Source organism: Cydia pomonella, chromosome 11, assembly GCF_033807575.1.
Source record: "Cydia pomonella isolate Wapato2018A chromosome 11, ilCydPomo1, whole genome shotgun sequence".
Lineage (NCBI taxonomy): Eukaryota > Metazoa > Arthropoda > Insecta > Lepidoptera > Tortricidae > Cydia > Cydia pomonella.
Window position 1 is genome coordinate 2,250,056 of NC_084713.1, and position 27,693 is coordinate 2,277,748.

At 43.8% G+C, this 27,693-nt stretch overlaps 1 protein-coding gene across 1 annotated transcript; it reads right to left on the bottom strand.

Annotated features, from left to right (window-relative positions):
• Positions 1 to 385: 385 nt before the first annotated feature.
• Positions 386 to 27,662, bottom strand: LOC133523113 (nascent polypeptide-associated complex subunit alpha, muscle-specific form-like). Its single transcript, XM_061858622.1, has 25 exons — positions 27,413 to 27,662; positions 27,104 to 27,227; positions 24,204 to 24,394; positions 21,825 to 22,110; positions 21,212 to 21,590; positions 21,060 to 21,179; positions 20,713 to 21,006; positions 20,366 to 20,659; positions 20,193 to 20,312; positions 20,020 to 20,139; positions 19,673 to 19,966; positions 19,500 to 19,619; positions 19,327 to 19,446; positions 19,154 to 19,273; positions 18,981 to 19,100; positions 18,808 to 18,927; positions 18,635 to 18,754; positions 18,427 to 18,581; positions 18,116 to 18,284; positions 16,999 to 17,148; positions 12,749 to 12,877; positions 11,154 to 11,204; positions 5,380 to 5,570; positions 4,768 to 5,013; positions 386 to 4,170 (listed from the first exon to the last, which is right to left on the bottom strand). Exons 1-25 carry the CDS (start codon positions 27,493 to 27,495, stop codon positions 4,036 to 4,038), a joined length of 4,251 nt encoding a protein of 1,416 aa, XP_061714606.1. The 5' UTR covers positions 27,496 to 27,662; the 3' UTR covers positions 386 to 4,035.
• Positions 27,663 to 27,693: the final 31 nt, after the last annotated feature.

The window sequence follows — 27,693 nt, forward strand, 5'->3', positions numbered from 1 at the left end:
TTTGAAATTTTGCCCCCTCTTCATATTGGGCATTTTCAATAGTTAGTAAAAAAATCTTTCAATAAGGTTAGTGTTGTTCACAACTATTCCAAATCGATAGCTTAACACATTCACTGCCGGGAACCTACCTGGTGGGCGCTCGTGAACTTTGTTCAGTCGGACAACCCGCTGGGCGGGTTGTTTTGTACGCAGCTATAGACCACCGGTTTCTGGGGTAGTGCGCCGTTTTTTGTCTGGCAGTGAATGTGTTAAGTGGTTCTCGAGATATTTAGAGCGCTGTGACAGACAGACGGACGGACGGACAGAGTCGCGCCATAAGGGTTCCTTTTGTAGGTACAAAAGGAACCCTTATTGGTACGGAACCCTAAAAATGAAACTACAGCAATAGTGTACTTACGTTTATTTTAATTAACAAGTAACAACTTTACGGCCCGACCGCGCGCCGCGAGCGCTCGCCACACACACGTACACATCTCGCACACACACACACACACACCCACACTTCACATGATTAGCTACCTTCACCCACGGGCGGGCTCTCGCCGACGATCGCTTTTGTAAAAGTTAGCCAATTAACACGCCCTTAAAGTTTAAATTACAACGCCCAGGTCTAATCAATTCTCAGTTTCATTATTGCAAAATAGCGTAATTTCGCCCAAAAATGCTTTTAGTTCATAAAATAGAATTGATTAGAAATCAATGTTCTGTGCTTGTTTTTCAAGAAAATAAATATTTTTATCACTTCCATAGCCTAACCTATACATCGTGTTCTTATTGAATTCCGTTAAACTTCGGGGTATCGGCAAGTACGTTAAGAGAAACTAAATGGCATAGTTAATTTAAAAAAAGTTTTTTTATTTTATTTATTTTTTGTATACTAATTAATTAAATGTTGCATATAGCGATGTTGTAACACGGGCATTACATTTAACTCATTCAAACAATGGAAAACTGTGACATATCAATGTCATTTCGAACATCAATCGTCCGAGATAGTATTTACGTTTAGTATCAAATGTATTAACTCATACTTAACACTAATCAATATGTAAACAGGCCCTAAGGCAAGTGTACACGCTCGTAGGGGCCTTATAAGATAAATATTAAATATTGATTATCTCCGAAATGTAGTTATTTAGAATACCGGTCTTTGTGAAAGTTACTTAATTTAAGCTCAGGGCTGCACCCTTCAAATTAACGGAAATAAAAAAAAACACGGTGTATAAAAATATTTAGGCAACATAATGAACAATTTGAACATTATTTCACGTAAAATTCCATCTTGATTTAGTTTCAATAGTGTCCAAAAATAATGATAAATTAAATATAAAATTAAGTATATAAGAAAACACAGTACTTATTTAAACTTCTGGGCATTAGGAGGCTATTACAATTGCTTATATCTTGTAACATACAATGCTACATGATTGGTTACGATGGTACAGAGAATTGAAACTACATATATGCATGCAAATTTTTGTTGTTATGATAAAAATATAATCTTCTTTTACTTATTAAAATATATGTCATTTGGCTTTGGTTTTTAAAGATCATTTTAAATTAAATGTCAAGTAACATCGAATACATTGCATGCATTTAGGTAAAATAAGCACCTAATAATGTAGTGGGGTGTATATATAACTTTAGACATAATCACTAAGAAAAAATCAATTAAAATAAAACCTAATCTTATCGTTGCCTTAAGTGTAATGAAATATTTAATTAACTTATTAATATTTCTAAATGAAATACACATATCGTACAACTTTAAAAGAGCTTGCATATTTTTGATAAAAGTTGCACTGTCATAAATAATAGACTCAAATGTTCTTCTATAATACAAATTGCCATTTTCTGGCTGTGAAATGTAAACTTAAACATAAAGTCAGCATCAGGGACGGCCAAAGTGGTCAAATATATCCCAACACACTTTTGTTATTATAGAAATAAATAAATAAATATTAGGCGACATCCTAAACAGATCAAACTAGCCCTAAACTAATCAAAGCTTGTACTATGGGTACTGAGCGACGACACACATACTTATATACAAAGAAAACACCCCTCAGGAAAAATATCTGTGTTCATTACACAAATAAATGCCCTTACCGGGACTCGAACCCAGAATCATCGGCTACATAGGCAGGGTCACTACACAATAGGCCAGAATGGTCGTCAAAAGAATGTGTTAAGATATATTTGGCTACTCTGGTCATTATCTTGCTGACTGTACCATGAAACTGAAACATAGCCCTCTCCAAGACAAGAATAAACAGTTTGATGGTAAGATTGGTAAGCCACCATTACCTACACTACATTACTAGATGCTTTTCAAATACCAGTATGCAGGGTCCACAGCTCGACCCCGGGTGGAGTAAGGCACAGAATTTGGAGGCGGCGCGGCGGTCTCACTTTACTAACACTTATACTTACACCTAACGTTTACTGTGTGACATGATTGTCTTCATATATTACCATAGATTCTATTTACATAGGACGGTTTTTGAAGCACACTCGACCTCGGTTACAATCCTGAAATCTTTAGCCTCTTATATATTTAACCTTTTGATACTTTAACGCCGGCGGCGTGTAAATGGTCACATTTTTTTTAATACCACGACGGTGGCAAACAAGCATACGGCCCGTCTGATGGTAAGCAGTCACCGCAGCCTATGGACGCCTGCAACTCCAGAGGTGTCACATGCGCGTTGCCGACCCTTTAAAAACTTGTACACTCCTTGTTTGAAGAACCCCATCCTGTAGACCTTCGGAAAAACCTCGGAAGGGAGCTCATTGCACAGCCGGAGCGTCCGCGGGAGGAAATCCCTCTTGAACCGCACAGTATGCGACCATTTAGGTTCTAAGGTGTGAGGATGAACACCCTGCCGACGGCGACCGGTGCGGTGATAGAAACTGGCCGTTGGCATCATGTCAAACAATGTCAAATATTTTGTCCAAAACGCCTACTATTAACAGTAGAGTACAGATTTTATTGCACTCTAAATTTATAAATAACATTAAAAGAGCGGAGTTCTGCAAACAACGAATAAATATTACATTCAATCATAGCTATGAACGCCCCTCATCCTGTTCAATCGGATAATCTGACAGCATACGCTCGTCAAATTCACAACACACCTCGGTTTGTACAGTCGCCATCAGACATATCGGAGCGGCCAAGGTGCTCACAAATATCTGAACACGCCTCTTTGTCAAGGCGTTAGGTGCTTGTTCAGATATTTTTATCACCTCGGCCGATATATTTGATGACGGCTGTACCAAGGTTTCGGCTTTATGCTCTCAAACTAGTTTTACGAATCTGTACTCTCTTGAAAAAAAAAGTGGCGTAAAATTACGGCCTCGCTCAAACGATGAATAGTTTCTGTTAAGTGACGAATTCGAGTGTACGATTTCCAAATTGAAATTCAAAGCTAGTATTTAAAGAGATCGACAGCAAGAGCCGCCGCGCGGCGCCGGGCCGTATTATCGGAACGCCGTCCCGGTTTACAACTATTGTACTTCGAAAATATCATCTTCTCATAGAAATCTATATGTACAAATATACTCTGTATATACAATATATTTACAAATCGATGATCACTCATAAATGAACCATAATTCTAAATAAATATATAAAAACGAGGTAAGCGGGATTAAAATAAACAAAACGCACACAAAATGATTGCCTCGTCCAATAGGGAGCTCGGGCGTTGATATGGAAACGGCCACATAATTATTGTCCATGCCGTTTTAATACTGTGAGCTCACTTCGGTTTGAGCACCTTCACTAATATAAAAAAAGTCCCGTGAATAATTGGGTAATTTTCTTACCCCATTTTTTGCTCACACTATTATGTCTATATTCTCACATTGTGTCCATTTAAGTTTATTAAGCTATATGTTAGAATGGGATAGCAAAACATATACTCCGTATATCTCTCGTTCTAACATACAGCAACATTTTCCGTTCACAACACCTCACTAAGTCACTGGTATCTAAGTCGGCGTTCCCGATATGTTTGTCGGCGTCGGCGTCTACCGCGTGAGGAAGGCGGGATCGGAGTCGGCGGCGGCGCTGTAGAGGCGCTCGTCCCGCGACACCAGCCGCAGCGAGAACGAGTTTAGAGTTAACGGCGGTGGTTGTACGACCTCTACGTTGCCAGCGTTTGCCTGTAATAATAAATAAAAGCATTATTTTGAGTAAGGTTTTTTTATTATTAAATTTAGTACAATGATTCATGGTAAGAATATTCTAAACTGACGAGGATGTATGAGTAAAAAAGTAAAAGATGAATGGAAAGATTGTAGAACGTAGAATTCTGTGGTTTTTGCTTCTCACCGGAAAATAAACGCATACTAACAAAAAACAGCGTAGCCAAGAATAGATCCGATACAGCGTCATCCTCGGCCGCGGCGTCCAACGCCGACGTGAACACGACCGGTGGACCCTTTTCTATTTAAGGGAGGGGCTTAGGTAATGAGTTACGTACGGCGGTGTAGAGTGTACACTAGCATACATTTTTTAAATCTATAGCTCTGTTTACCACAACAGAAATACTAACCAAGAAGAGCGTAGCCAAGAAAAACCTCGGCACGTCGGCATCATCCATCGCCGCAGCATCCAGCACGGTCATAAAAGCCGCCGGCGGGCTCTTTCTCTTTCTCCTCCCTCAGGCAAGCAGTTGAGCACGGCGGCGGTGAGCGCACACCTCCATTTTTAAATCTTCCGCCCCACTTAACAACTCAGTTAATCCAAGAAACACTTACCAAAAATAATGTAGCCAAGAAAAGCCTCGACACGTCGGCATCATCCTTCGCCGCGGCGTCTAAGACTGTAGTGAAAGCCGCCGGCGGGCCCTTCTCCCTGTTTTCCGTGTCCCCCCCGGGCAGCGCACGCAGCACGGCGGCGCCCAGCGCGCGCACGTCCAGGCCGCGCGCCTCGCCGGCGGAGGCCCGCGCCACCACGTCGGCGCGCCACGACATCCACTCGGGCTGCGCGGAGTAGTCCACCGGCTGGAAATGTCAAAACTTCACTTTAAACATACTCTAATATTATTTCATTCGTTTTACGGTTTAACTCACCTATTTCAGAAAACCTAGGTTAATCGTACAATAATTTAAGGACTTACGATACCTCGTTAAGTTTCAACAATTTTACTGCGCCTTTTAACGACATAAGCGCTCCGTGAATCAACAAGTAAATAGGGTATTCAGATTTACATCACTTTAACGTAACAATAAACTAAGCGTATTGGCGTTGCGAGACTAGCGAAACTATACATCAGAAGGATAAAATTTCAAAAACCACTCCAAATTGTTTCTCTGTCCCATGATTGGTGCAAAAGTTGAAAAAAGTTCCGTATGTATAGTTGAATTTACCGGCGGCGGCGCAGGCAGCGGCGGCGTGGGCGGCGGCGGCGTGAGCTCGGGCCGCGCGCCCTCCGAGCCGGAGAACGTGCTCTGCTCGAAGAAGCCGTCGTCGTCCGACTCGGCCGCTGAGGCCAGCCGGGACAGGCAGAGGGAGATGTCTGTCGCTTCTGATTCCGTCGTCGCCGTGAAGCCGAGGAAACCTGGGGTGGTATACGTGTTGTAATAGGAAATTGTTGGTCATTGTAAGCCACGAACTGACCGCTAGCAGGTATCGAGGCAAAAGATGGGCATTCCGGGCCGAGCACGATCATAGAACACTATCATAACTCAGAACAGTCACTCGACTCAAAATAAAATATTGTAATTTAAGCCTCATGTCGTATTCCCTAAAATTTTGAAAATTTATGTAATTGTAGTGTTACGTGTGGTCTACGCATTGTCCACTAAGCTGAACCGAAAGTGAGATGAGTTGGTGCCGCAGTGGTGTGGAATTGATATAGTGTGCGACCTTTAAACGTCTGATCGAATTCAATATATGAATGGGTTTGAAATGCCGCTGGTGTCCAGACCACAACCGATGGGTGCTGCCGTAAGTTCAACGCCTATCGGTATTAAATATCATCGTTGACGACGTCGCATCAACTTGTAAATCGGACAATATTAATCTGCCGATATTGATCAATTTCATATCGAAGATTACTTTAGTTTAATACCTAAATAAAACGTCGAATGATAGCGTGAAGATAAACACATGTTTTTATCTACAAAGAAATCCTAATGTTGCTAAACGAAACTGTCACATGTTTACGTTACATACGTTTATTTTATTTTCTTTATTTACAAACATTTTTTTTTCATTCTTCACTAAAATTAGACAAAGACAACTTTACCAAAATTATACAGTCTGTCAAATTTTTTTTTTTTTTTTTTTATGTAATAGGCTGCAAACGAGCAGACGAGCCGCCTGATGGGAAGCAGTCATCGCCGCCCATGGACATAAGCAACATCGGAGGAGCCACTTATGCGTTGCCAACCTTTGAGAACCCTAAAAACCTGCTTCTTGAAGAACCCCATGTCATAGCGCAAGGGAAACACCTCAGAAGGTAGCTCATTCCACAACTTGCACGTTCTGGGAAAAAACGAGCGAGATGCCCGCTTGTTCTTGGTTTGCCAAGTGTCGAGAAAGTGAGGATGAACTTTGTTTCTTTGGCGGGAGGTGCGGTGATAAAAACGTGACGGTGGCACCAATTCAAAAAGTTCTTCAGAACATTCCCCATTGTACAGACGGTAGAACAGGCATAGAGAGCCAACGTCTCTCCGAAGACTGAGAGGTTCCAAACCGACTGTGAGATCGGGGTCACCAACAATACGAACTGCCCGACGTTGGATGGAGTCAAGTGGAAGAAGTTGGTATTTCGGTGCTCCAGACCAGAGGTGAGAACAGTACTCCATATGTGGTCGAACCTGCGCTTTGTATAACGAAAGCCGGTGACCTGGTGTGAAGTACTGTTTCGCTCTATTGAGCACCCCGAGCTTCTTAGAGGCCAGTTTGGCTTTGAGTTCCAAATGGCCCCGAAATTGGACTTCGTTCGTAATGTCGACACCGAGTATCCCGATACTCTCAGAAATGGTAAGGGGAATGTTCTGGAACTTAGGCGCTAAGACAAATGGGGTTTTCTTAGCGGAAAACGCGCAAACTTGTGTCTTACTGGGGTTAAACTGGACGAGATTACGTTTACCCCACTCGGATACCTGCTCAAGAGAGGCCTCGATTTCGGACACAAGTTGCATTCTGCATTCCAACACCTGCTCACGAGAGGCATTTGCACGACCTGTATAGAAGCTATCACCCGTGCTGTCATCCGCATAGCAATGGATATTGCTAGTCAATAGCATATCATTGATATGAAGGATGAACAGTGTAGGTGACAGTACAGATCCTTGGGGTACGCCGGCGTTAATGGGCCGGAGATCTGAGCATTGTCCGTCGATGACAACTGCAATGCTACGCCCAGATAGAAAGCTCGCGACCCATGTGCATAGCCCTTCAGGAAGCCCGTACGAGGGAAGCTTGGAAAGAAGCGCCTTGTGCCAAACCCTATCGAAAGCCTTTGCGATATCTAGGCTAACCGCCAGAGCTTCTCCCTTGCTCTCAATGGCGGTGGCCCAACGATGAGTGAGATATACCAGAAGATCACCAGCGCCACGACCATGGCGGAAGCCGTATTGCCGGTCACTTATGAGCTGGTGGTCCTCAAGGTACGCTAGGAGCTGGTTGTTAACCACGCGCTCCATCACCTTGGAGAGAAGGGAGGTAATCGCAATCGGCCGGTAGTTGGAAGGGTTTGTGCGGTCACCCTTTTTAGGGATTGGATGGACCCAAGCAGTCTTCCAGGATGACGGGCATTTACCTGAGCAGTATGAAAGCGAAAAAAGGCGCGTTAAAACCGGAGCTAGCTCTGGAGCGCACGTTTTTAGCACAATAGCGGGTATACCGTCGGGCCCACTGGACTTATTGACATCGAGAGCAAAAAGTGCACGCCTTACTACGCTTTGAGTGAAGCGGACCTTAGGCATGGAGTGCTCACAACGTGGGATGGTGGGTGGTGTGCTGCCCACGTCGTCTAGTGTCGAATTTGACGCAAAAAGAGAACATAAAAGATCTGCTTTCTCTTTTGCAGAATGAGCCAGTGAGTCGTCAGGTTTGTGCAGAGAAGGTAGCGAGACCTTACAGAAGTTCCCCTGGACAGCTTTGGCGAGAGACCAGAAATTACGAGTCCCAGCTGGTTGACTTACCAGCCTCTCGCCAATTCTGTAAGTGTGTTGGAACTTTGCTGCAGCAATACGCTTCTTGCAGGATCTGGATGCAGCATTATATAATTAAAATAAGCAAAAAATAAACATTAGCTCGCAAAAGCTTAATTTCATACAAGGTGTAACAAAAATAGCGGCGTTTCAGGACATAGTCGTTATCGTGTTCCGATTAGGAAAAAGTAAAAGAAAAAATGGGTACAAAAAATTTTTTGGCCTTTGTATGGACGGTTGGCAGACTTGGACGACCTACCCCATAGAAAAAAGTGTCATTTTATTCTACTACTTTTTTTAAATACTACGTCGTTGGCTAACAAGCATACGGCCCGCCTGATGGTAAGTAGTCTCCGTAGCCCATGTACACCTGCAACTCCAGAGGAGCTACATGCGCGTTGCCGACCCTAACACCCCCCTCGTTGAGCTCTGGCAACCTTACTCACCTGCAATTGAAATTGAAATTGAAATTGAAATCTTTATTGTCATATTGTGAGTTACAATGATCTTAAAATTATGTTAGGGTAGAATCATCACAATCAACCGCGATGCGGCGTACAATGTTAATACTAAAACTAATCTTACAGCTAAATAATTATACAAAATAAATATTACATGTGATGCGAATAAAATTATTGGTAACAAATAATATGTCATACTAACTCGACGGCATAAAGTGGTCACTTATCTTATAGTAAGCTTTGTCTAAGCACCATTTATAAAGTTTACGTCCGAATTCAGGTAGTTCAAGTATTTTAATTTCATTAGGCAAGTGGTTAAATGTGTGAATAGACATATAAAATACACTCTTTCTAAAGTAAGCTGTTTTGTGATCAATGGGATAGCACAAATTAAAACCATGGAGTTTGGATGTTATTCTCGGATTGCTTTTTTGTATTTTAAACTTGTGTAGATTTTTTTTCACATAAAGACAGATTTCATATACATATAAAGAAGGGACCGTTAGTATTTGTAATTCTTTAAACAATGGCAAGCATGAGTCTCTACTTCGGGCGCTACAGATGGCCCTTACACATTTTTTTTGCACCTTGAAAACTCTGTCAATGTCTTTGCAATTGCCCCATAAGATGATGCCATAGCGGAGGTTGGACATTATATGGCCATGAAATGCCGATACCGCTGCTTGCCTGGAAGCGATATTCCTCAATCTACGTAGAGCAAAGATAAACCTGGTTAATTTCTTAACTATGTGTTCAATGTGGACTTCCCAACTATTGTGACAATCTATCATAACGCCTAAAAATCGCAAAGATGTTACGCTATGTATCTTTACATCTTTATACATAATCTCAATATTTGTGGGGTTACCCTGAGGAGCATGAAACTCCATATAATTTGTTTTATTTAAATTAACTCTTAACTTATTATTATTTAGCCAAACATTGATATCATGGAAAACAGTATTTACTTCAAATTCGTAGGTAGCAGGGTCTTTGCAGCAAACAACAACGGAACAATCATCAGCAAACAGAGTTACTTTGTGCTTAGTAATATTAGGTAGATCATTTATATATACAAGAAATAATAGCGGCCCAAGTATACTGCCTTGTGGAACACCCTGTTTTACAATTTCAATGTCAGATTGAAACTTTTCAACAGTTTGAGTCTCAGGACAACATTTTGTAGTTTCGGTCAACTGTTGCCTGTTCACTAAATACGATTCTATCCAGTCAGCACAGATCCCACGTATGCCATATTTATGCAATTTGTTTAATAGAATATTGTGTTGGACATAGTCAAACGCTTTTGACATGTCCATGAATATTGCTGTCACGGGCAACCTTTTTTCTCTGCTCTCAGCAATATCTTCTAGCAACTCAATTATAGCCGAAGTTGTAGACCTGTTTTTCTAAAGCCAAATTGACGATCAGACAGGACATCAAACTTATCAAAGAAATTCAACATTCGAGAATACATCACCCGTTCAAATACTTTAGATATTATGGGAATTAATGCAATAGGTCTGTAGTTATCTGAAACATGTTTATCGCCTTTTTTAAAGACCGGTTTAATTATACTAATCTTTAATTTTTCTGGAAACGTACCCTGCATCATTGAAAGATTAATGATGTGGCTGAGTGGTAAAGCCAACACCTCCGCATTTTCTTTGATTATAGACGTTATAAGCTCGTCATAACCACATGATTTCGAGTTACGTAACGATTTTATGACCGCTGCAGGAACACACTAGACCGCAGCCAAATAACACTTGACACTATGACTAGGGTCTAGTGTTATTTGGCTGCGGTTTTCTGTAAGGTGGAGGTACTTCCCCAGTTGGGCTCTGCTCTAGATCTGGAATGACATCCGCTGTACTGTACCCTACCACACAAAGCGAGATGACATTCACAATGTCCATACCTCTCTTAAAAGACTCCTCCTCCTACTCTACTTTTTCCTAATCAGAATACGATACCGAATATGTTAAACTAATCCCCGCTATTTTTGTTACACATTGTATACGTCAGGTTCCTTCAGGAAATGAAACAATTTGTGCCTGTGTGTATCTTCCTGTTAACACAAAATGAATTCCGTGTATGTGTACCTATATTCGACGAAGCTTAGCAAAGAGCTTAGGATAAACCACCAAAACCAATGATGGGTACCTTCAACCTTGTTTTAGAGTAGCAGTGGTGATTTTCTTTTGAAAATAGGTGGCCATGGCTACTCATTTTCAGCGCCAATCATTGGTTAGTTTACCCAACTTCTTTAACCACCTAAGGCCCGCGGTTCCACCCATTGTATTTGTTCAGATCTTTTGTTTAGTTAAATTTATATATTGATTTTAAATTGAACTGCTATTTATAACAACCGACACAAACAGAAAGGTGTAATAAGTTTGACCGTTCAATTCAATTCAATTCAATACCATATATATGATAAGGTATAATTTTCAGTAAAATATTCTATTTTTTCTTGTATGATGGGCCTTAGGAGGTTTAGTTCTAACAACTCACCTCCAATGTCCATCAAGTCGGACTTGTCCACTTCGTCGAATCCACGGAATTCTGAACAAAACGAACGTTATCAAAACGTGTTCAAACCATAATTGTTCCTATACTTAACTTTCACCATATGTGACAGCGCATACAGCATACACCTAGCGGTGTTCACATTGGATGCGGATCCGATGTGCAAGCGTGACATAGCTATATACATGCATAGCGCTGTCTCGCTCACTCGGAGCGGCGTGCATCAGTGTGATGACCGCGTAAAGCAGGATTCAGTCATGCGCGGGTTTAGGGAGCGAGCTATGTACTACCGTGCTAGGCTGGAAGGGCATTTATTACGAATATGTGGAGAAGGGCTGAATCGAATTATCTCAGAACAGGTGGTTTTTTAAACTGATACAATTAGGTTCACTTTGAACTGTTTATGTTGCCAAGTTTAATGGAAATCGGTCAAATGTTTATGAAAAATATGGCTATCGACAGGGGGATGAAACTAGAGCGTTCGGGCGTTCTCGGCTCCGTTCGCCTCAGCATTGCTCCGAGCAATTATGAGGGTTGACAAAACTTGACGTTCCTTAGCGTGCACAACCACAGATAATATAATTATATGAATTTTGGCAACCCTAAATAGCCGAAAGGGATAGTTCCATACATAAGAAAGGGACAACATGGTTCGGCCCTGAATCGCTGTCAAACTTCAGTTTTGTAGGAAATTTATTTTCTGTATGGTAGTATTATTATTTATTCTGTGCTATCGGCTAGCCCTAAGGGTCTCCCTACATATATCGACGCGGAATCGGCAAAGCCGATAGAACAAACCTTTATGTCTGCGCAATAAGAGCGAAAAAGGCGTCGTTTGGCTCTGATCGGCTCGGCCGACGTCTGTCATGAAGACATTGTCGTTTCTTTTATCGGCTTTCCCCAATTCCGAGTTGATATATCTGGGGAGACACTAATTCATCCGATCTGAAAATTTTGTTTTTAAGACCATTTATACACGCAACAACAATGAAAACGGGCCACTTTGAATAAAAATCTCCTAACAAAGTAATTTTAAATTATCTATGGACCTGCGATGGCAGCATGGTTTCATTTTTATCGCCTGTCGCTATGCCCGTCACTTTCGCACTTACATACTCCTTAGAACGTGACAGAAATGGTGACAAATGATAAAGAGCCGACCATCTTAGCCCTACTTATTGTACATTTTGTCAATTTAGAAAAAAAAAATCGGTATAATACAGTATAAAGTACATGCCGTAATACAGTATAAACTAGTACGGAAGGTAGCTTGCTTTCGCTATACCTTGCACATCCATATAAGTATATTTATACTTATAGATCTATATGTATAGCAATTTATGTACCTAAGCTATGTTCTTATGTAAAAGTAAGCAATAAAGATATTGATTGATTGAGATATTGAATAGTTCAAGATCCCTTCCGGGTCTTATGTAATCCATTTTTTTTTATCGTTCGATGGGGATTGGGGATGTAAAGCTGGGGAATTAAGAACCTTGTCTAATTAAAACATCAGCATTCTCCATATACTCATACATGTAAGGGCACATGCTACAATAGTTCCAGCTCGCGAGACGTACCCGTGAGTTCCTGCTCGTTGCGCTGCGCGCGCGCGGCCAGGATGCGCGCGGCGCGCACGGCCACGACGCGGGACACCATCTCGCCGGGGAGCGAGAATTCTCGCTGCTCTTTCAGGAATTCTCGTAGTTCTGTGAGAGAAAGATGATATTAAAAAAATATACTAATTAAAATGTGCTGCCTATGGATGAGGTCTGGGTGGCTCAGATGGCAGAGCGCTGGAGTATCGATCCAGAGGCCGTGAGTTCAAGTCTCACCCAAGAAAGTAATTTTTCCACTTTTAAATTTATTCTAAGCTTAAAGATGATGTTAGTCTAAAAACTCGAAAATGTCTAACTTTTCATTTAATACGTATTATAATAGTACATTGTGCAACGACAGCCGCCGGCTGGAGGGAATTAAACACCCGAGTCTGCAATATTCTTACCCCCGGAGTTACATATAATGTTTTTCATCGCACTTGCGAAGAAAAAACTAAATTTTAAGCCAACTAATTCATATGGTGACATATCAAACATTCGTCCGCCATTTTGTAATTTATTGACAGGTTAGGCATCGAAGCAAAGAGTATGTATACAAGGTGGCCAAAAAAATATGTGCTTTCCCGTTGCCAGGGAGGTTTTGGGAGTATACTCGTACTGAGCAACTTTCACTATGGGACCAACCCCGAAATCGCGTAAAATTTTTTTACCCTCCCATAGAAAATGGACCAGTTCAAATGTATGAAACAGCTACAAATTTTGTATGGAGGGAGTTATAGCTTTTTTTTTACAATCCATAACTCCCGCGGGAACAATGTAGGCCTTTGTCCTTCAGTACACCTGCATGAAGTAAGATCTTTTTCGAGCAAGTGTGATGAAAATCTTATTATTGCAATGTTTCTTTAAATTTTCGTTTATTTGCGCTTACTAAATACAGATGTTATACAAGTTTGCAAAGGTCGTTAACCTGTTTTGAAATGATGTTAACAATACGTCTTTTGGATGAGGTCACTAATTTTTTTTCTCTTCTCAGATTAAGTAAATAGTCCAGAACCTTATAGGTTGAAATAAAAACGACAGTAACAACAACGTGTATTAGTAGGAAGTATGGCAGTATTAGTAATATTATGGCGTTATGGTTTACGGTATAAATCTTAAAACTTTATGAATTCAAGTCACTATCCTTTTCATGATACTTTGTCGTCCCATTGATATCATTCTTTTACGAATGTAAGCTTATATGAATAGGTTCACTTGTATTGCCTATATCATAGGCCCTATAAATTATTTCTAGTGAAAAAATTATAGTGAATCAATTCAACGAGTGAAATAGAATATGGACGAATGAGTATTTGAATGGCTTTTACAGTACATATGGTGCTACTCTGCTACTCCCTTCGGTCGTGTTTTTAACAGACTTCAAAAAAGGAGGAGGTTCTCAATTCGACTGACTTTTTTTTCTTTTTTTTTGTAAGTATGTTACTCGATATCTCTGAGAATCGTGAACTGATTTTAGTTTTTTTTTAATCGAACGGGTATAACCCCGAGATAGTCCCGTTAGCACCAAGTCGGGGTCTGATGATGGGATCTTGAAGAAATCGAGGGAACTCTTCAAATGTTATAGGTACATGTATGGCGCTTTTGGTAATATTTGAAGTCGGTTTTATTTTTTGTAAAAAAGTTTTATATTATAATTTATCGCCACTCGTTCCGAATTTCCTATTTTTCGCACTTGTATCGTAATGTACTATTAAAATGCCTTCTAAAGCAAAATGCCACAAGTGTTAAGAATATCGTATGGAGCTGTGACTTTTTAACTTAAGAAGGTACAAACACACTCCCAGTAGTTCCGGTTGTCATTTTTACTGTGTAATTACAATCAACTTAGCGCGCGTGTGTGTGTGTACCAAACAGGACGCAAGATCGCACGTTTAAGCACACTGTCTATGTGTGAGCAGACCTTATGCGTACAATAATTGTACATTACGATACAAGTGCACAAAATAGGAAATTCGAAACGAGTGGCGATAAATTAAAACACGACCGAAGGGAGTTCGCTATAATTACCTATTCGCACATGTATAATACAACGTTTTACAGTACATATGGCCCTTTAAATGTTCGACACAGTAACGTAATATGCTAATTTTCGCACTAGTGCGGTAAAATAGCACCATATGTACTGTAAATGTAGTTGAAATGCACACATTTTTAACTGCGACGACATCGGTCCCGATACTAACTGAGGATGACAGCGCATCTATGAGATATCTATGGTATTGATTCAAAGCACAGAAATATGAATATAAGATTCAGTTTCCCAGTATTTCCACACAGAGTAAATCCAACTTGTGATTGCGTGCCGAAACATCCTGTATGAGTCTATACGTAGTATTTTCAGACGAAACATTAAACTAAGCACGTAATCATATCGTGCGTATGCGGTCAGTCAGAGGGCAATGCTATTTCCATTACTCTAAACCTAACTAGAATGTTTATTATTCGACTGGTGAAGTTAAGTCTGGTTATGATCTTATGATTTTAATTTTACACTAGTTAAAGCGTAAATCATTTACAACATATAGCTACTTATTTGAATGCATCATTGTCGCGAAAAAAATGCAAATTATGTTCACGTGTAGCGCCGGTACTGACAAGTATTTAGGAATCCGATGACGCATAACAACGTCAAGTGACGGATGCCAATGACGTGGCACACTTCTAAGGTTTTAAGTAGTTGTTAACTAATTATTATAGTGGATAAAAAATAAAATAAATATTATAGAACATTATTACACAAATTGACTAAGTCCCACAGTAATCTCAATACGGCTTGTGTTGAGGGTACAGACAACGATATATATAATATATAAATATTTATAAATACTTATATACATAGAAAACACCCATGACTCAGGAACAAATATCCGTGCTCATCACACGGGACCTTCGGCTTCAAAGGCAGGGTCACTATCCACTAGGCCAAAGGTCGTCAAAAACCTTTTATGGATAAGACTGTTAACTGATAATTCATGAGCCTTATTACACGGACATAAGGTCCATCGATGGTTAATTTAAGAGTGTTGCTGTTAGTACTATATTACACAATACAATAACTAACTATTCGTCACCTTTACATGAACGGGTTAAGGTCTACCAATGGTCAGTTAGTGAGTTGGTGTTCGTTTTATGGCGTTGGTGACGTAATCATAGTTGACCTCATTTATAATGGCTGTCATAAAACTCATGCGCATTTTACTAAAACAGATTCTGGGTCTAACTAGTATTTTAAGGGCTTTACCCTCTAATATAAAATAAATTAATATGTATGTGTTTATAATCCACCGCTCGTTACCGCTCCTCTTTCCTTTAACGAAACTCGTTAATTATTTCTGCGTGAAAACGTACAGGAAGTTATTTTTTTGTCTAACTGGGAAAGTATTTTTTTATGATAATAGAGGCAAACGAGCAGACTGATGGTAAGCGATTACAATTGCCCATAGACACCTGCAACACCAGAGGACCAGGCCAGACCAGAGAGGACCAGAATGTAAGAATTAGTTAATACAGGATGTTTATTTAGTCACCTGCAATAATTTACGGGGTGAATATATAGGTCATACTGAGCAACTTTTACTATGGGACCAACCCCGAAATGCAGAAAAAAAATTGTCTGTTTCATACATTTTGGCTGCCTGACCTTGACATTTTCTATGTGGGAGTAAATTGTTTAGTAGGGGGAGTAGGCTCAAATAGGTTAGCGCCTGAACTGAGGCTGATATACGCGTCATACTCGGGAACGGGTGCTGTTTGTGGAGACGGGTCTGTTCAACTGTATACGAGCTACGTGTATGTAACTTTACTTTTGAGCGCCATTAACGTGAGACACTTCACGCTTCTTGTCTGTCTGATTTAATTTCTTGTCTTTTTATTATATTTTATCTCTGACACTTGGAGACTTTTACAGCTCTAAAGAATTTTAGAATTTGTTGTTTGTATTTTAATATCATTGTTTTTTTGTGTAATTCGACATTTAGAGACTGTATACATCTCTAAAAAAATATCTAAAATTTCATTGATTCCATATTTGTAATTGTATTTTGTAATCTTTGTTTATTTTTATTGCTTGTAAAAATTTGACATGCAAAAGTGCCCCTGTGGACTATTTGCTAAATAAATGTTTTATGTGGGTATGTCTATTGGTGAAAACAATTGTATGACTGTCGGCCTCAGCATTCATCAAGCGTTTCGTTATTTTAATTAGTATTTACCTGGTGTAAGGAAGATCTTGCCAGCGCCTGTCTGCAAAAGCGTGGGGACTTCTTGCTTCCGTTTGCGTTGCTTAGCCGGCGTCGCTGGTTCTATCTTTGTCTCTGCTGTCTCCGCTGGGGGCTCCGTGGGTGCCGCCGCCACCGGCTCTTCTATATATAATAAATCATTCTAGCATTATTATTTTTTTTTACAAAATACAAATAGAAATATCATTTCAATCAGGATTTGAGTGCCAAAGCTTATATCAGATACTGGTATTTTGAGTTACCGGAGCTTCTATTCTTACTAGATTTCTGAAGGATTCGAGGTTAATGAAGTGGTAGTAAAATTATATGTAAGAATCGTTAATAGTCCTTATCCTTAGTAGTAAAAATCCTTAGGTACTTTAATTTTGACAATTATTATTTTATATTTTCTTCATATAGTTTGACCGATTTAGATTCATTGAATATCACAAAACAATGTATATTTTTGAGCACACACCTGTTTCCGCCATAATTTGACCCGAGCTCAAAGAGTGTTCTAATTACATATTGTTTAAAGTGTGTAAAGTCAACAAATATTTTTACAATGTAAGTTATAGATTGGTAAAATATCCTTTAACAAAAAAGTTTTTTAGAATAAGTCGCCATCCCAAGCAGACCTGGTGAAGGATTATTACTGAAAGTTAAGGGAAGACTTGGACCGAACTCAAGCTTGAACCTCAAGACCGTTCTAGTTAGCGGCATACTGTGGACGTTCTACGCCCCAACCAGGGACATAGGACAAGGAATATAGGGTCGATTGCACCAAACTTTTTATCACTTTTAATGTAAATGGCGGTCTGAAGTTCTGATAAAGGGATGACACGGAGATCTATCGTCTACTTACCTTTCTGTCGCTCGAATATGTTAGAGCGACAGAGATGCAGATAACGAAATTTTGAGTATACCTAGTCCATTCGCGTTAAGCAAATAGTGATTCACTATTGCACTGTTTGAAGGGCTTACTGAAATTGGTCAATGAACTAGTTTTCCAATTGACTGTAACCGCGATGGCGGATGGCGCTCCGACAGGGGGATGGCTCGGAGGGCAGGGAGGCCGTGTCCTCTAGCTCGTGTAACACGTGGCAGCTACCTGTGGGTATAGGCGTGCTGCAGGGCGGGTGGTGGCCGGGCTCGGGCGAGGCGGGCGGCGGCGGCGGGGAGGGCGGCGCGGCGGCCGCGATGGCGGCCTGCAGCTCCGACAGGGGGATGGCTCGGAGGGCAGGGAGGCCGTGTCCTCTAGCTCGTGTAACACGTGGCAGCTACCTGTGGGTATAGGCGTGCTGCAGGGCGGGTGGTGGCCGGGCTCGGGCGAGGCGGGCGGCGGCGGCGGGGAGGGCGGCGCGGCGGCCGCGATGGCGGCCTGCAGCTCCGACAGGGGGATGGCTCGGAGGGCAGGGAAGCCGTGTCCTCTAGCTCGTGTAACACGTGGCAGCTACCTGTGGGTATAGGCGTGCTGCAGGGCGGGTGGTGGCCGGGCTCGGGCGAGGCGGGCGGCGGCGGCGGGGAGGGCGGCGCGGCGGCCGCGATGGCGGCCTGCAGCTCCGACAGGGGGATGGCTCGGAGGGCAGGGAGGCCGTGTCCTCTAGCTCGTGTAACACGTGGCAGCTACCTGTGGGTATAGGCGTGCTGCAGGGCGGGTGGTGGCCGGGCTCGGGCGAGGCGGGCGGCGGCGGCGGGGAGGGCGGCGCGGCGGCCGCGATGGCGGCCTGCAGCTCCGACAGGGGGATGGCTCGGAGGGCAGGGAGGCCGTGTCCTCTAGCTCGTGTAACACGTGGCAGCTACCTGTGGGTATAGGCGTGCTGCAGGGCGGGTGGTGGCCGGGCTCGGGCGAGGCGGGCGGCGGCGGCGGGGAGGGCGGCGCGGCGGCCGCGATGGCGGCCTGCAGCTCCGACAGGGGGATGGCTCGGAGGGCAGGGAGGCCGTGTCCTCTAGCTCGTGTAACACGTGGCAGCTACCTGTGGGTATAGGCGTGCTGCAGGGCGGGTGGTGGCCGGGCTCGGGCGAGGCGGGCGGCGGCGGCGGGGAGGGCGGCGCGGCGGCCGCGATGGCGGCCTGCAGCTCCGACAGGGGGATGGCTCGGAGGGCAGGGAGGCCGTGTCCTCTAGCTCGTGTAACACGTGGCAGCTACCTGTGGGTATAGGCGTGCTGCAGGGCGGGTGGTGGCCGGGCTCGGGCGAGGCGGGCGGCGGCGGCGGGGAGGGCGGCGCGGCGGCCGCGATGGCGGCCTGCAGCTCCGACAGGGGGATGGCTCGGAGGGCAGGGAAGCCGTGTCCTCTAGCTCGTGTAACACGTGGCAGCTACCTGTGGGTATAGGCGTGCTGCAGGGCGGGTGGTGGCCGGGCTCGGGCGAGGCGGGCGGCGGCGGCGGGGAGGGCGGCGCGGCGGCCGCGATGGCGGCCTGCAGCTCCGACAGGGGGATGGCTCGGAGGGCAGGGAGGCCGTGTCCTCTAGCTCGTGTAACACGTGGCAGCTACCTGTGGGTATAGGCGTGCTGCAGGGCGGGTGGTGGCCGGGCTCGGGCGAGGCGGGCGGCGGCGGCGGGGAGGGCGGCGCGGCGGCCGCGATGGCGGCCTGCAGCTCCGACAGGGGGATGGCTCGGAGGGCAGGGAGGCCGTGTCCTCTAGCTCGTGTAACACGTGGCAGCTACCTGTGGGTATAGGCGTGCTGCAGGGCGGGTGGTGGCCGGGCTCGGGCGAGGCGGGCGGCGGCGGCGGGGAGGGCGGCGCGGCGGCCGCGATGGCGGCCTGCAGCTCCGACAGGGGGATGGCTCGGAGGGCTAGGGAGGCCGTGTCCTCTAGCTCGTGTAACACGTGGCAGCTACCTGTGGGTATAGGCGTGCTGCAGGGCGGGTGGTGGCCGGGCTCGGGCGAGGCGGGCGGCGGCGGCGGGGAGGGCGGCGCGGCGGCCGCCATGGCGGCCTGCAGCTCCGACAGGGGGATGGCTCGGAGGGCAGGGAGGCCGTGTCCTCTAGCTCGTGTAACACGTGGCAGCTACCTGTGGGTATAGGCGTGCTGCAGGGCGGGTGGTGGCCGGGCTCGGGCGAGGCGGGCGGCGGCGGCGGGGAGGGCGGCGCGGCGGCCGCGATGGCGGCCTGCAGCTCCGACAGGGGGATGGCTCGGAGGGCAGGGAAGCCGTGTCCTCTAGCTCGTGTAACACGTGGCAGCTACCTGTGGGTATAGGCGTGCTGCAGGGCGGGTGGTGGCCGGGCTCGGGCGAGGCGGGCGGCGGCGGCGGGGAGGGCGGCGCGGCGGCCGCGATGGCGGCCTGCAGCTCCGACAGGGGGATGGCTCTGAGGGCAGGGAGGCCGTGTCCTCTAGCTCGTGTAACACGTGGCAGCTACCTGTGGGTATAGGCGTGCTGCAGGGCGGGTGGTGGCCGGGCTCGGGCGAGGCGGGCGGCGGCGGCGGGGAGGGCGGCGCGGCGGCCGCGATGGCGGCCTGCAGCTCCGACAGGGGGATGGCTCGGAGGGCTAGGGAGGCCGTGTCCTCTAGCTCGTGTAACACGTGGCAGCTACCTGTGGGTATAGGCGTGCTGCAGGGCGGGTGGTGGCCGGGCTCGGGCGAGGCGGGCGGCGGCGGCGGGGAGGGCGGCGCGGCGGCCGCCATGGCGGCCTGCAGCTCCGACAGGGGGATGGCTCGGAGGGCAGGGAGGCCGTGTCCTCTAGCTCGTGTAACACGTGGCAGCTACCTGTGGGTATAGGCGTGCTGCAGGGCGGGTGGTGGCCGGGCTCGGGCGAGGCGGGCGGCGGCGGCGGGGAGGGCGGCGCGGCGGCCGCGATGGCGGCCTGCAGCTCCGACAGGGGGATGGCTCGGAGGGCTAGGGAGGCCGTGTCCTCTAGCTCGTGTAACACGTGGCAGCTACCTGTGGGTATAGGCGTGCTGCAGGGCGGGTGGTGGCCGGGCTCGGGCGAGGCGGGCGGCGGCGGCGGGGAGGGCGGCGCGGCGGCCGCCATGGCGGCCTGCAGCTCCGACAGGGGGATGGCTCGGAGGGCAGGGAGGCCGTGTCCTCTAGCTCGTGTAACACGTGGCAGCTACCTGTGGGTATAGGCGTGCTGCAGGGCGGGTGGTGGCCGGGCTCGGGCGAGGCGGGCGGCGGCGGCGGGGAGGGCGGCGCGGCGGCCGCGATGGCGGCCTGCAGCTCCGACAGGGGGATGGCTCGGAGGGCTAGGGAGGCCGTGTCCTCTAGCTCGTGTAACACGTGGCAGCTACCTGTGGGTATAGGCGTGCTGCAGGGCGGGTGGTGGCCGGGCTCGGGCGAGGCGGGCGGCGGCGGCGGGGAGGGCGGCGCGGCGGCCGCCATGGCGGCCTGCAGCTCCGACAGGGGGATGGCTCGGAGGGCAGGGAGGCCGTGTCCTCTAGCTCGTGTAACACGTGGCAGCTACCTGTGGGTATAGGCGTGCTGCAGGGCGGGTGGTGGCCGGGCTCGGGCGAGGCGGGCGGCGGCGGCGGGGAGGGCGGCGCGGCGGCCGCGATGGCGGCCTGCAGCTCCGACAGGGGGATGGCTCGGAGGGCTAGGGAGGCCGTGTCCTCTTCGCCGCATTCTAGCTCGTCTACTAGTAGACCACCCTGTCAATAAACATACATTTTACAACTGTAGTATACCTATGTCTCACAGACACATCTCTAAGTAAGCATGAAGTTTGAACTTGGAGCAAAAATCTTATGTGTTGATGCCACTTTACCGCCTGTTGCAATCCAATAACTAAACACATTGGTGTGTCCTTAAAATTATTACTCATTAGGGAGCCGTACTAGTGTATGGTTACGCAATGGTGTGCATAGTAAATATGTAGGACTTACATGTAATCTCCATGTGACATTAAAATCTTGTAGCAACCCCACAGGTTCTCCAGCATAATCCAAAAGCGGTACATCACATGGCGCCAAAACTCTCGGCTCTAACTCGATATACATCCTTGGTAACGTCGGTGGGGCCTTCAAGTCGGCCTCTCGCCGGGCTTGCTCGCAGGCCTCGAGGTTGATGCGCGCCCAGCCGGCGACGGAGGCGTGCCGCTTGCGACGGTTCGGGGTCGCGGCTGAGGGGGACTCCGCTTCGGCCTCGGCGAGCGATGTGTCGTGGGTTTCACTGGTGGGCATGACATACATTAGTAAGGTGGTAGACTCGTACCGCCCACCATACAAAATTATAGCTCCGAGCTATAAGCTTTGCATTTAGTTGTATTTTTAATTGGGTTGAATTTCATTTGTTTAAAAAATTTATAAGACAAAAAAATTCTATTACTTTGTTTCTTTTTAAGGACAAAATGAGACGTACGCAATTTGTTATGAAATCTGAGCCCTAAAATTTGTATGCTTGAAAACAGACTTGTCGTTTGCAACGCAATGCATGAGGAGTATGTTTCCAAGCAATAAAAAAATCAGGGATCAGATTTTCATAACGCATTGCGTACGATACGTACGTGGGCTCAGAGCTCAGCTTGTCCCTGCCTTTATTTTATATGATCCTGCCCAACCCGAGAATTCGATAAAAGGCGCGTGAAATACTCAATGCTCCCTTAAAATGTTTATTTTCTCCTGATATATTTCAATTTCAACTAAAACTAAACAGTCTACCCGTTATACCAGTATCATGCTGTGGAATTGTAAATAAAACACCTATATATCTACCTGGGCGTCTAAAAAAAGTATGTTGCCGTAAAAGGCGTGAAGAACTAAATCGCTTTCTGAATGTCTAACACAAGTCTTCAAGGCTGAGTCACGAACCTTCCCGTTGCATACATTAAAATGTAATATTGTCGCCGTTTTCGCTAGACGCTACTGTAAAGGCTGAGTGAAGCCTCATTTTAGGAATTACGATCAATGACTAGAGGTGAATTATTGAAGTTTTTTTCACAATTATTTTTTTATTATATCCATTTTAAGTCTGTTAATTTAATCAATTGCCGATTAAAAAAAATACTAGCGGGCCGGAGAACGCAGAAATTGTATACAATTTAAAAGAACTATGTATTTTTATGTTGTGTTACTTATTAGAAAAATTAAAGGTATTTTAAACATTTTTCTTTCCACCTTTTTTCGAATTTACATTGTGTAATCAATTTGCATAATAGGTATGTGTGTTTACTTCTGATATCTCATTGCCTTTGCAAAATCAGAAAAAAGATAACTAAGTTTGTCCAAGATGTATGATAAAGCCAGTGTAATCTATTTTGAGACTTATACTTATTAAATGAAGGTAGATAATTCATAATTTAGAATGGTGATTACTTTTTGCATGAAACCTAGTCGAGGCGTAACCTATTCTGTTCTGTAAAATGCAGGAGACTTTAATGGCCAGGATAATGTTCATCTTTTGTTATTCATGAAGTCCTTGTTTGAGCAATAGTGAATCATGCCTTTAGAAAATATTGGTGCAAAGGATTTTACAAAATTAGCCCTTGAACTGTGAGGTCAATAACATTAATGCTAGTACCTGTATTGTTGCCGTTGGTCTTTATCTGGTTGTTGTTCTTAAAATTATTTTCTGGAGAAAATCATCTCATGCAATTAAATGGTTACATATGGAAGTCTGATTTTTGCTTCCAAGAGTTGTGAACAGTAACCTTTTATGTTTGAGAACTTTTTTGTATGAGAAATGTTATAGTTAGACCAAGCTAAGTTGTCAGCGATTTTGATAGCCCAGAAACTCCTATGAAATTATGACATTTAAATAATACTTCCCACAGTTTAGTTAGTTAGTGCTTCTGGGCATTTTCCGCAAATCGACAACCATTGTGCCCACAGTACTAACACAATGTATAACACAGTTTATGGACAAAGGGAATAAAAGTTAAATCTGTGTACAGATGTAATGAATAATCCTATCCCGTCGTATGTTCTCGGGATCGTTCGTATTTGTCATGCTACTTCAGTCAATTTCAGTACATTTTGTACTGAGACTGACTGAAATAGCATAACAAGTTCGTCTGTTTCCGTAAAAAAACGATGGGAAAGGATTATTCACTACATCTGTACATAAATTAGAGGATTTATAAGATTAGATATATTGGAATAGCCAAGGTGATCACAAATATCTGAACAAAGCCTCTATTATCACGCATGAAAAAGATATTTCAAACTATCTATTAGTTGCAGACTGTACCAGATATTTTTGAGCACATTGGCTGCGCTAATATGATGGGAACTCTATGGGTGTTGAGACTTAGGTATGTGACTTACGTGTTTGTGTGTAATGACTCGCTGCACTCCAGCACATGTTGGTACAACAAGTCCACCTTCCGTCCGTAAATGTTGGCGCTCTGTTGCACGAGTAGTGCTAGCTCGGCAAAGTTGGGTGCCACTACTTGTGAGCCGGGGATTTCCTCTTCGAGCGCGTGAAGACCTGCCTCGGTCAGGTATTCTTCCAACAACTGTAGATATAGATTGATTGTTTATGTTATCATTTGAAGTGCTACCCTTTGCCTGCAGACCTAGCACATGAGCGACAGTATCCCACCTGCTATATAGATTTACTCGTCTATTTCTAGCTGCAATATTTAGAGAGGGAACAATAGATCTCACGAGTGAGATACTGTCGCGCCAGTATTAAGGCTTACTGTGAGTTCTTGCTCATAGAAGCAATAGAAGTTGTAAAACTGTCCCCACCACTTCTTTTTAGAGTTCCGTAGTCAACTAGGAACCCTTATAGTTTTGCCATGTCCGTCTGTCTGTCTGTCTGTCTGTCCGAGGCTTTACTCCGTGGTCGTTAGTACTAGAAAGCTGAAATTAGGCATGGATATATAAATCAATAAAGCCGACAAAGTCGTACATTAAAATCTAAAAATTTAATTTTTTTGAGGGTACCTTCCCTACACGTAAAGTGGGGGCGAATTTTTTTTTGCTTCAACCCTACAGTGTGGGGCATTGTTGGAAAGGTCTTTCAAAACTAATAAGGGTCTTCAACAAACATTTTATGATAAAGTGAATATATTCGGAGATAATCGCTCCGAAAGAAAAAAAAATGTGTCCCCCCCTCTAACTTTTGAACCATAGGTCCAAAAAATATGAAAAAAATCGTGGAAGTAGAGCTTAGGAAAGACATTAAATGAAAACTATAGCGGACATGATCAGTTTAGCTGTTTTTTGAGTTATCGCAAAAAGTTTCCCCTTCATAGTAAAAATACTTACTTTAATTAGGTACTGATTATGCAAATTTGCCTATTTGTTTAACTAGCGTGAAAGATACCGTTTCATCCCTTGGTTAACAATTTACTATACTTTAAGCTCCAGTTTAGCTTATTGTGACAGAAGAGTAACTACGGAACCCTACACTGAGCGTGGCCCGACATGCTCTTGGCCGGTTTTATTAAGACTCATACTAAATTGTAATCTCTAACGGGATTTATTTCAGTTAAGTAAAGTGTCTGTCTGTCTTTGCCCAATAAAGTACATAAATCCTGTCAACTTTAAGTTTAAATACATAGACATAAAATTAAGTTTAAATATACTAACCAATTAAAAAAAGTTTAAACAAGAAACATATTAGTTAAAATAAACTACTAACAGTATGAATTAATTAATATTGTTGTTATGTACCTAAATGATATTACCAAGTGTGTAAGTAGTTGATTTCAATTTTATTTGCTATGTAGGTATACAAAGATACACTTACGTCTGTCAATTATTGCACATTTCTTCCTTAAAACTATGACATTTTTAATTAGTTGACTAATACAATAGGATACGTCTTTTTCTTCCAAATAATCTGACACTTTATAGTACGTGTTTTTAATTAATTTATGTTTGACAATTTTCTTGAATGTATAATCTGGAAATGTACTTTGTAGAAATCTACTGCTTGTCCAATAAATTTGATAAGAGAATAAAGAGGCTTTTTATTATTATTATTATATAAAGTGTCCTTAAACCTATTCAGGACCTATGTCCTATTTTCCATTTTACTTTCCATGTGCCAAGTTTCATATTGTCGGGTATAGTGCAAATCTGCATAACACTTGCAAATATTGCGTATCTACACAACAGCAAACTTTACTGTAGTAACTTTATTATTTTGAAGGCTACTTTTTCCCATTTTACATAGAAAGTATTGAATCATGTGTTTTACAGGAGTTTATCAGGTAAAAAAGGAAAAAGTAGTTCAAAATAATAAAGTTACTACATTTTAAGGTACTCCTGTAAAGTTTGCTGTTGGTAGATATGTAGTGTTTACCAGTGCTAGTTACACGGATTTGCTCTATCTCTGATGATACAACATTTGTTCAGCTGTATTTGTGTGATGAAGGAACAAGCATCTAAAACTAACCACCTTAAACATTTGTAATATTAGTAGGATTAATGCAACAAAAAAATATTTGTTCATTTCAAAACAATAAAATATTGGAGAAAGATTCTATGTAGCAAAATATAGATATTTATAATATAATAATATAAAATAAAAATATTTATGGATTTAAATTGAAGTATTATAATAATCCAGTTTTAGTTTCAAGATACCAAAACATATGATAATATATACATGACTAATTTAGCAATGGCTTTGGTTAGATCTAAATTAAATATAACTCAGCATATTTCCTGAATAACATTCTGATGTAGGACTGATTAATATATGATTAGATCCAATTGGAGACGTGAATAATTTTAACTCTCAAGTTACACACTTGATGCATCATTGTTAATATTAGTATCCAAATTTGTATATCTTAAACATAACAATGTGAGTACTTTAAAATTTGTTTCAATATAATTGAAACAACTTGTAAGAAGATATTTGTCACAGGATGTAATGGATTATCAACTTTTATGTGTTACCAAAAGCCACATGTTATTGTTTTAATAGGCATAGTTTTCAGTTTTTGGTAAAAAAATTGACCTATATGAGAATTATACACACGATTGATGCAATATGAAAGTTTAGCATGTTACATTATTAACATTTGTTATCAATGCAACTAGTGCACATTGCACAGGTGCATGGTGCTGCTGCTGCAGCCCGGGCGGGGCGGGCGGGGCACGGAGGGCGGTGGGCGGAAAATTCACAAAGGCTTTTTACGAAAAGCTCAGGGCGGGGGGCGGGAAAACTATGGGGGGGAGCTCAAGCCCGGCTCGAGGGGGCTCACCGCGCATAGGTCCGTGTCGAAGCTGCGGCGGAGGTCGCCAATGGGGCGCATCAGCTCCGCCACGATCTGCTCGAGCCTCTGGGAATTCATGCTCCACCGTTTCTCCCGCCGAGATATTAGGTCCCTGCAAAAAGTGCATGGATAACATATCTGACAAGCGTCGCGATCGCGGGCACAACACGACACAACTGAATACAATACACTAAATATAACACCACACGATGGCGCGAAAGTGACAAACACTCGTTCGCGTGCTAACAAATTGCACTTTTACACCTCGGGGCTTTTTTGTTTGCCGTAAATAATTACCTCTGCCGATCCTCGTTATCGGCGTCCATTTTAGAAACATGAAATCTTGTGGTTATAAGGAGTCTAATAACAACGGTGGCCATTTATTTATGTTTTCGCGTGAGACAGTCCATGTTCGCTGTCAAAGCGTCGTTCGGTGCTCGCTGTTCGCGATTGTGCAACCTTGGTTAGGCTTGTCTATGGATATTCTACATTTTGCTTGTTTATTGTTTGTATAATAAATCAAATAATTATTACACAACAATAGTATCCTGAAAATAAACAATAATTTATTTCAATTA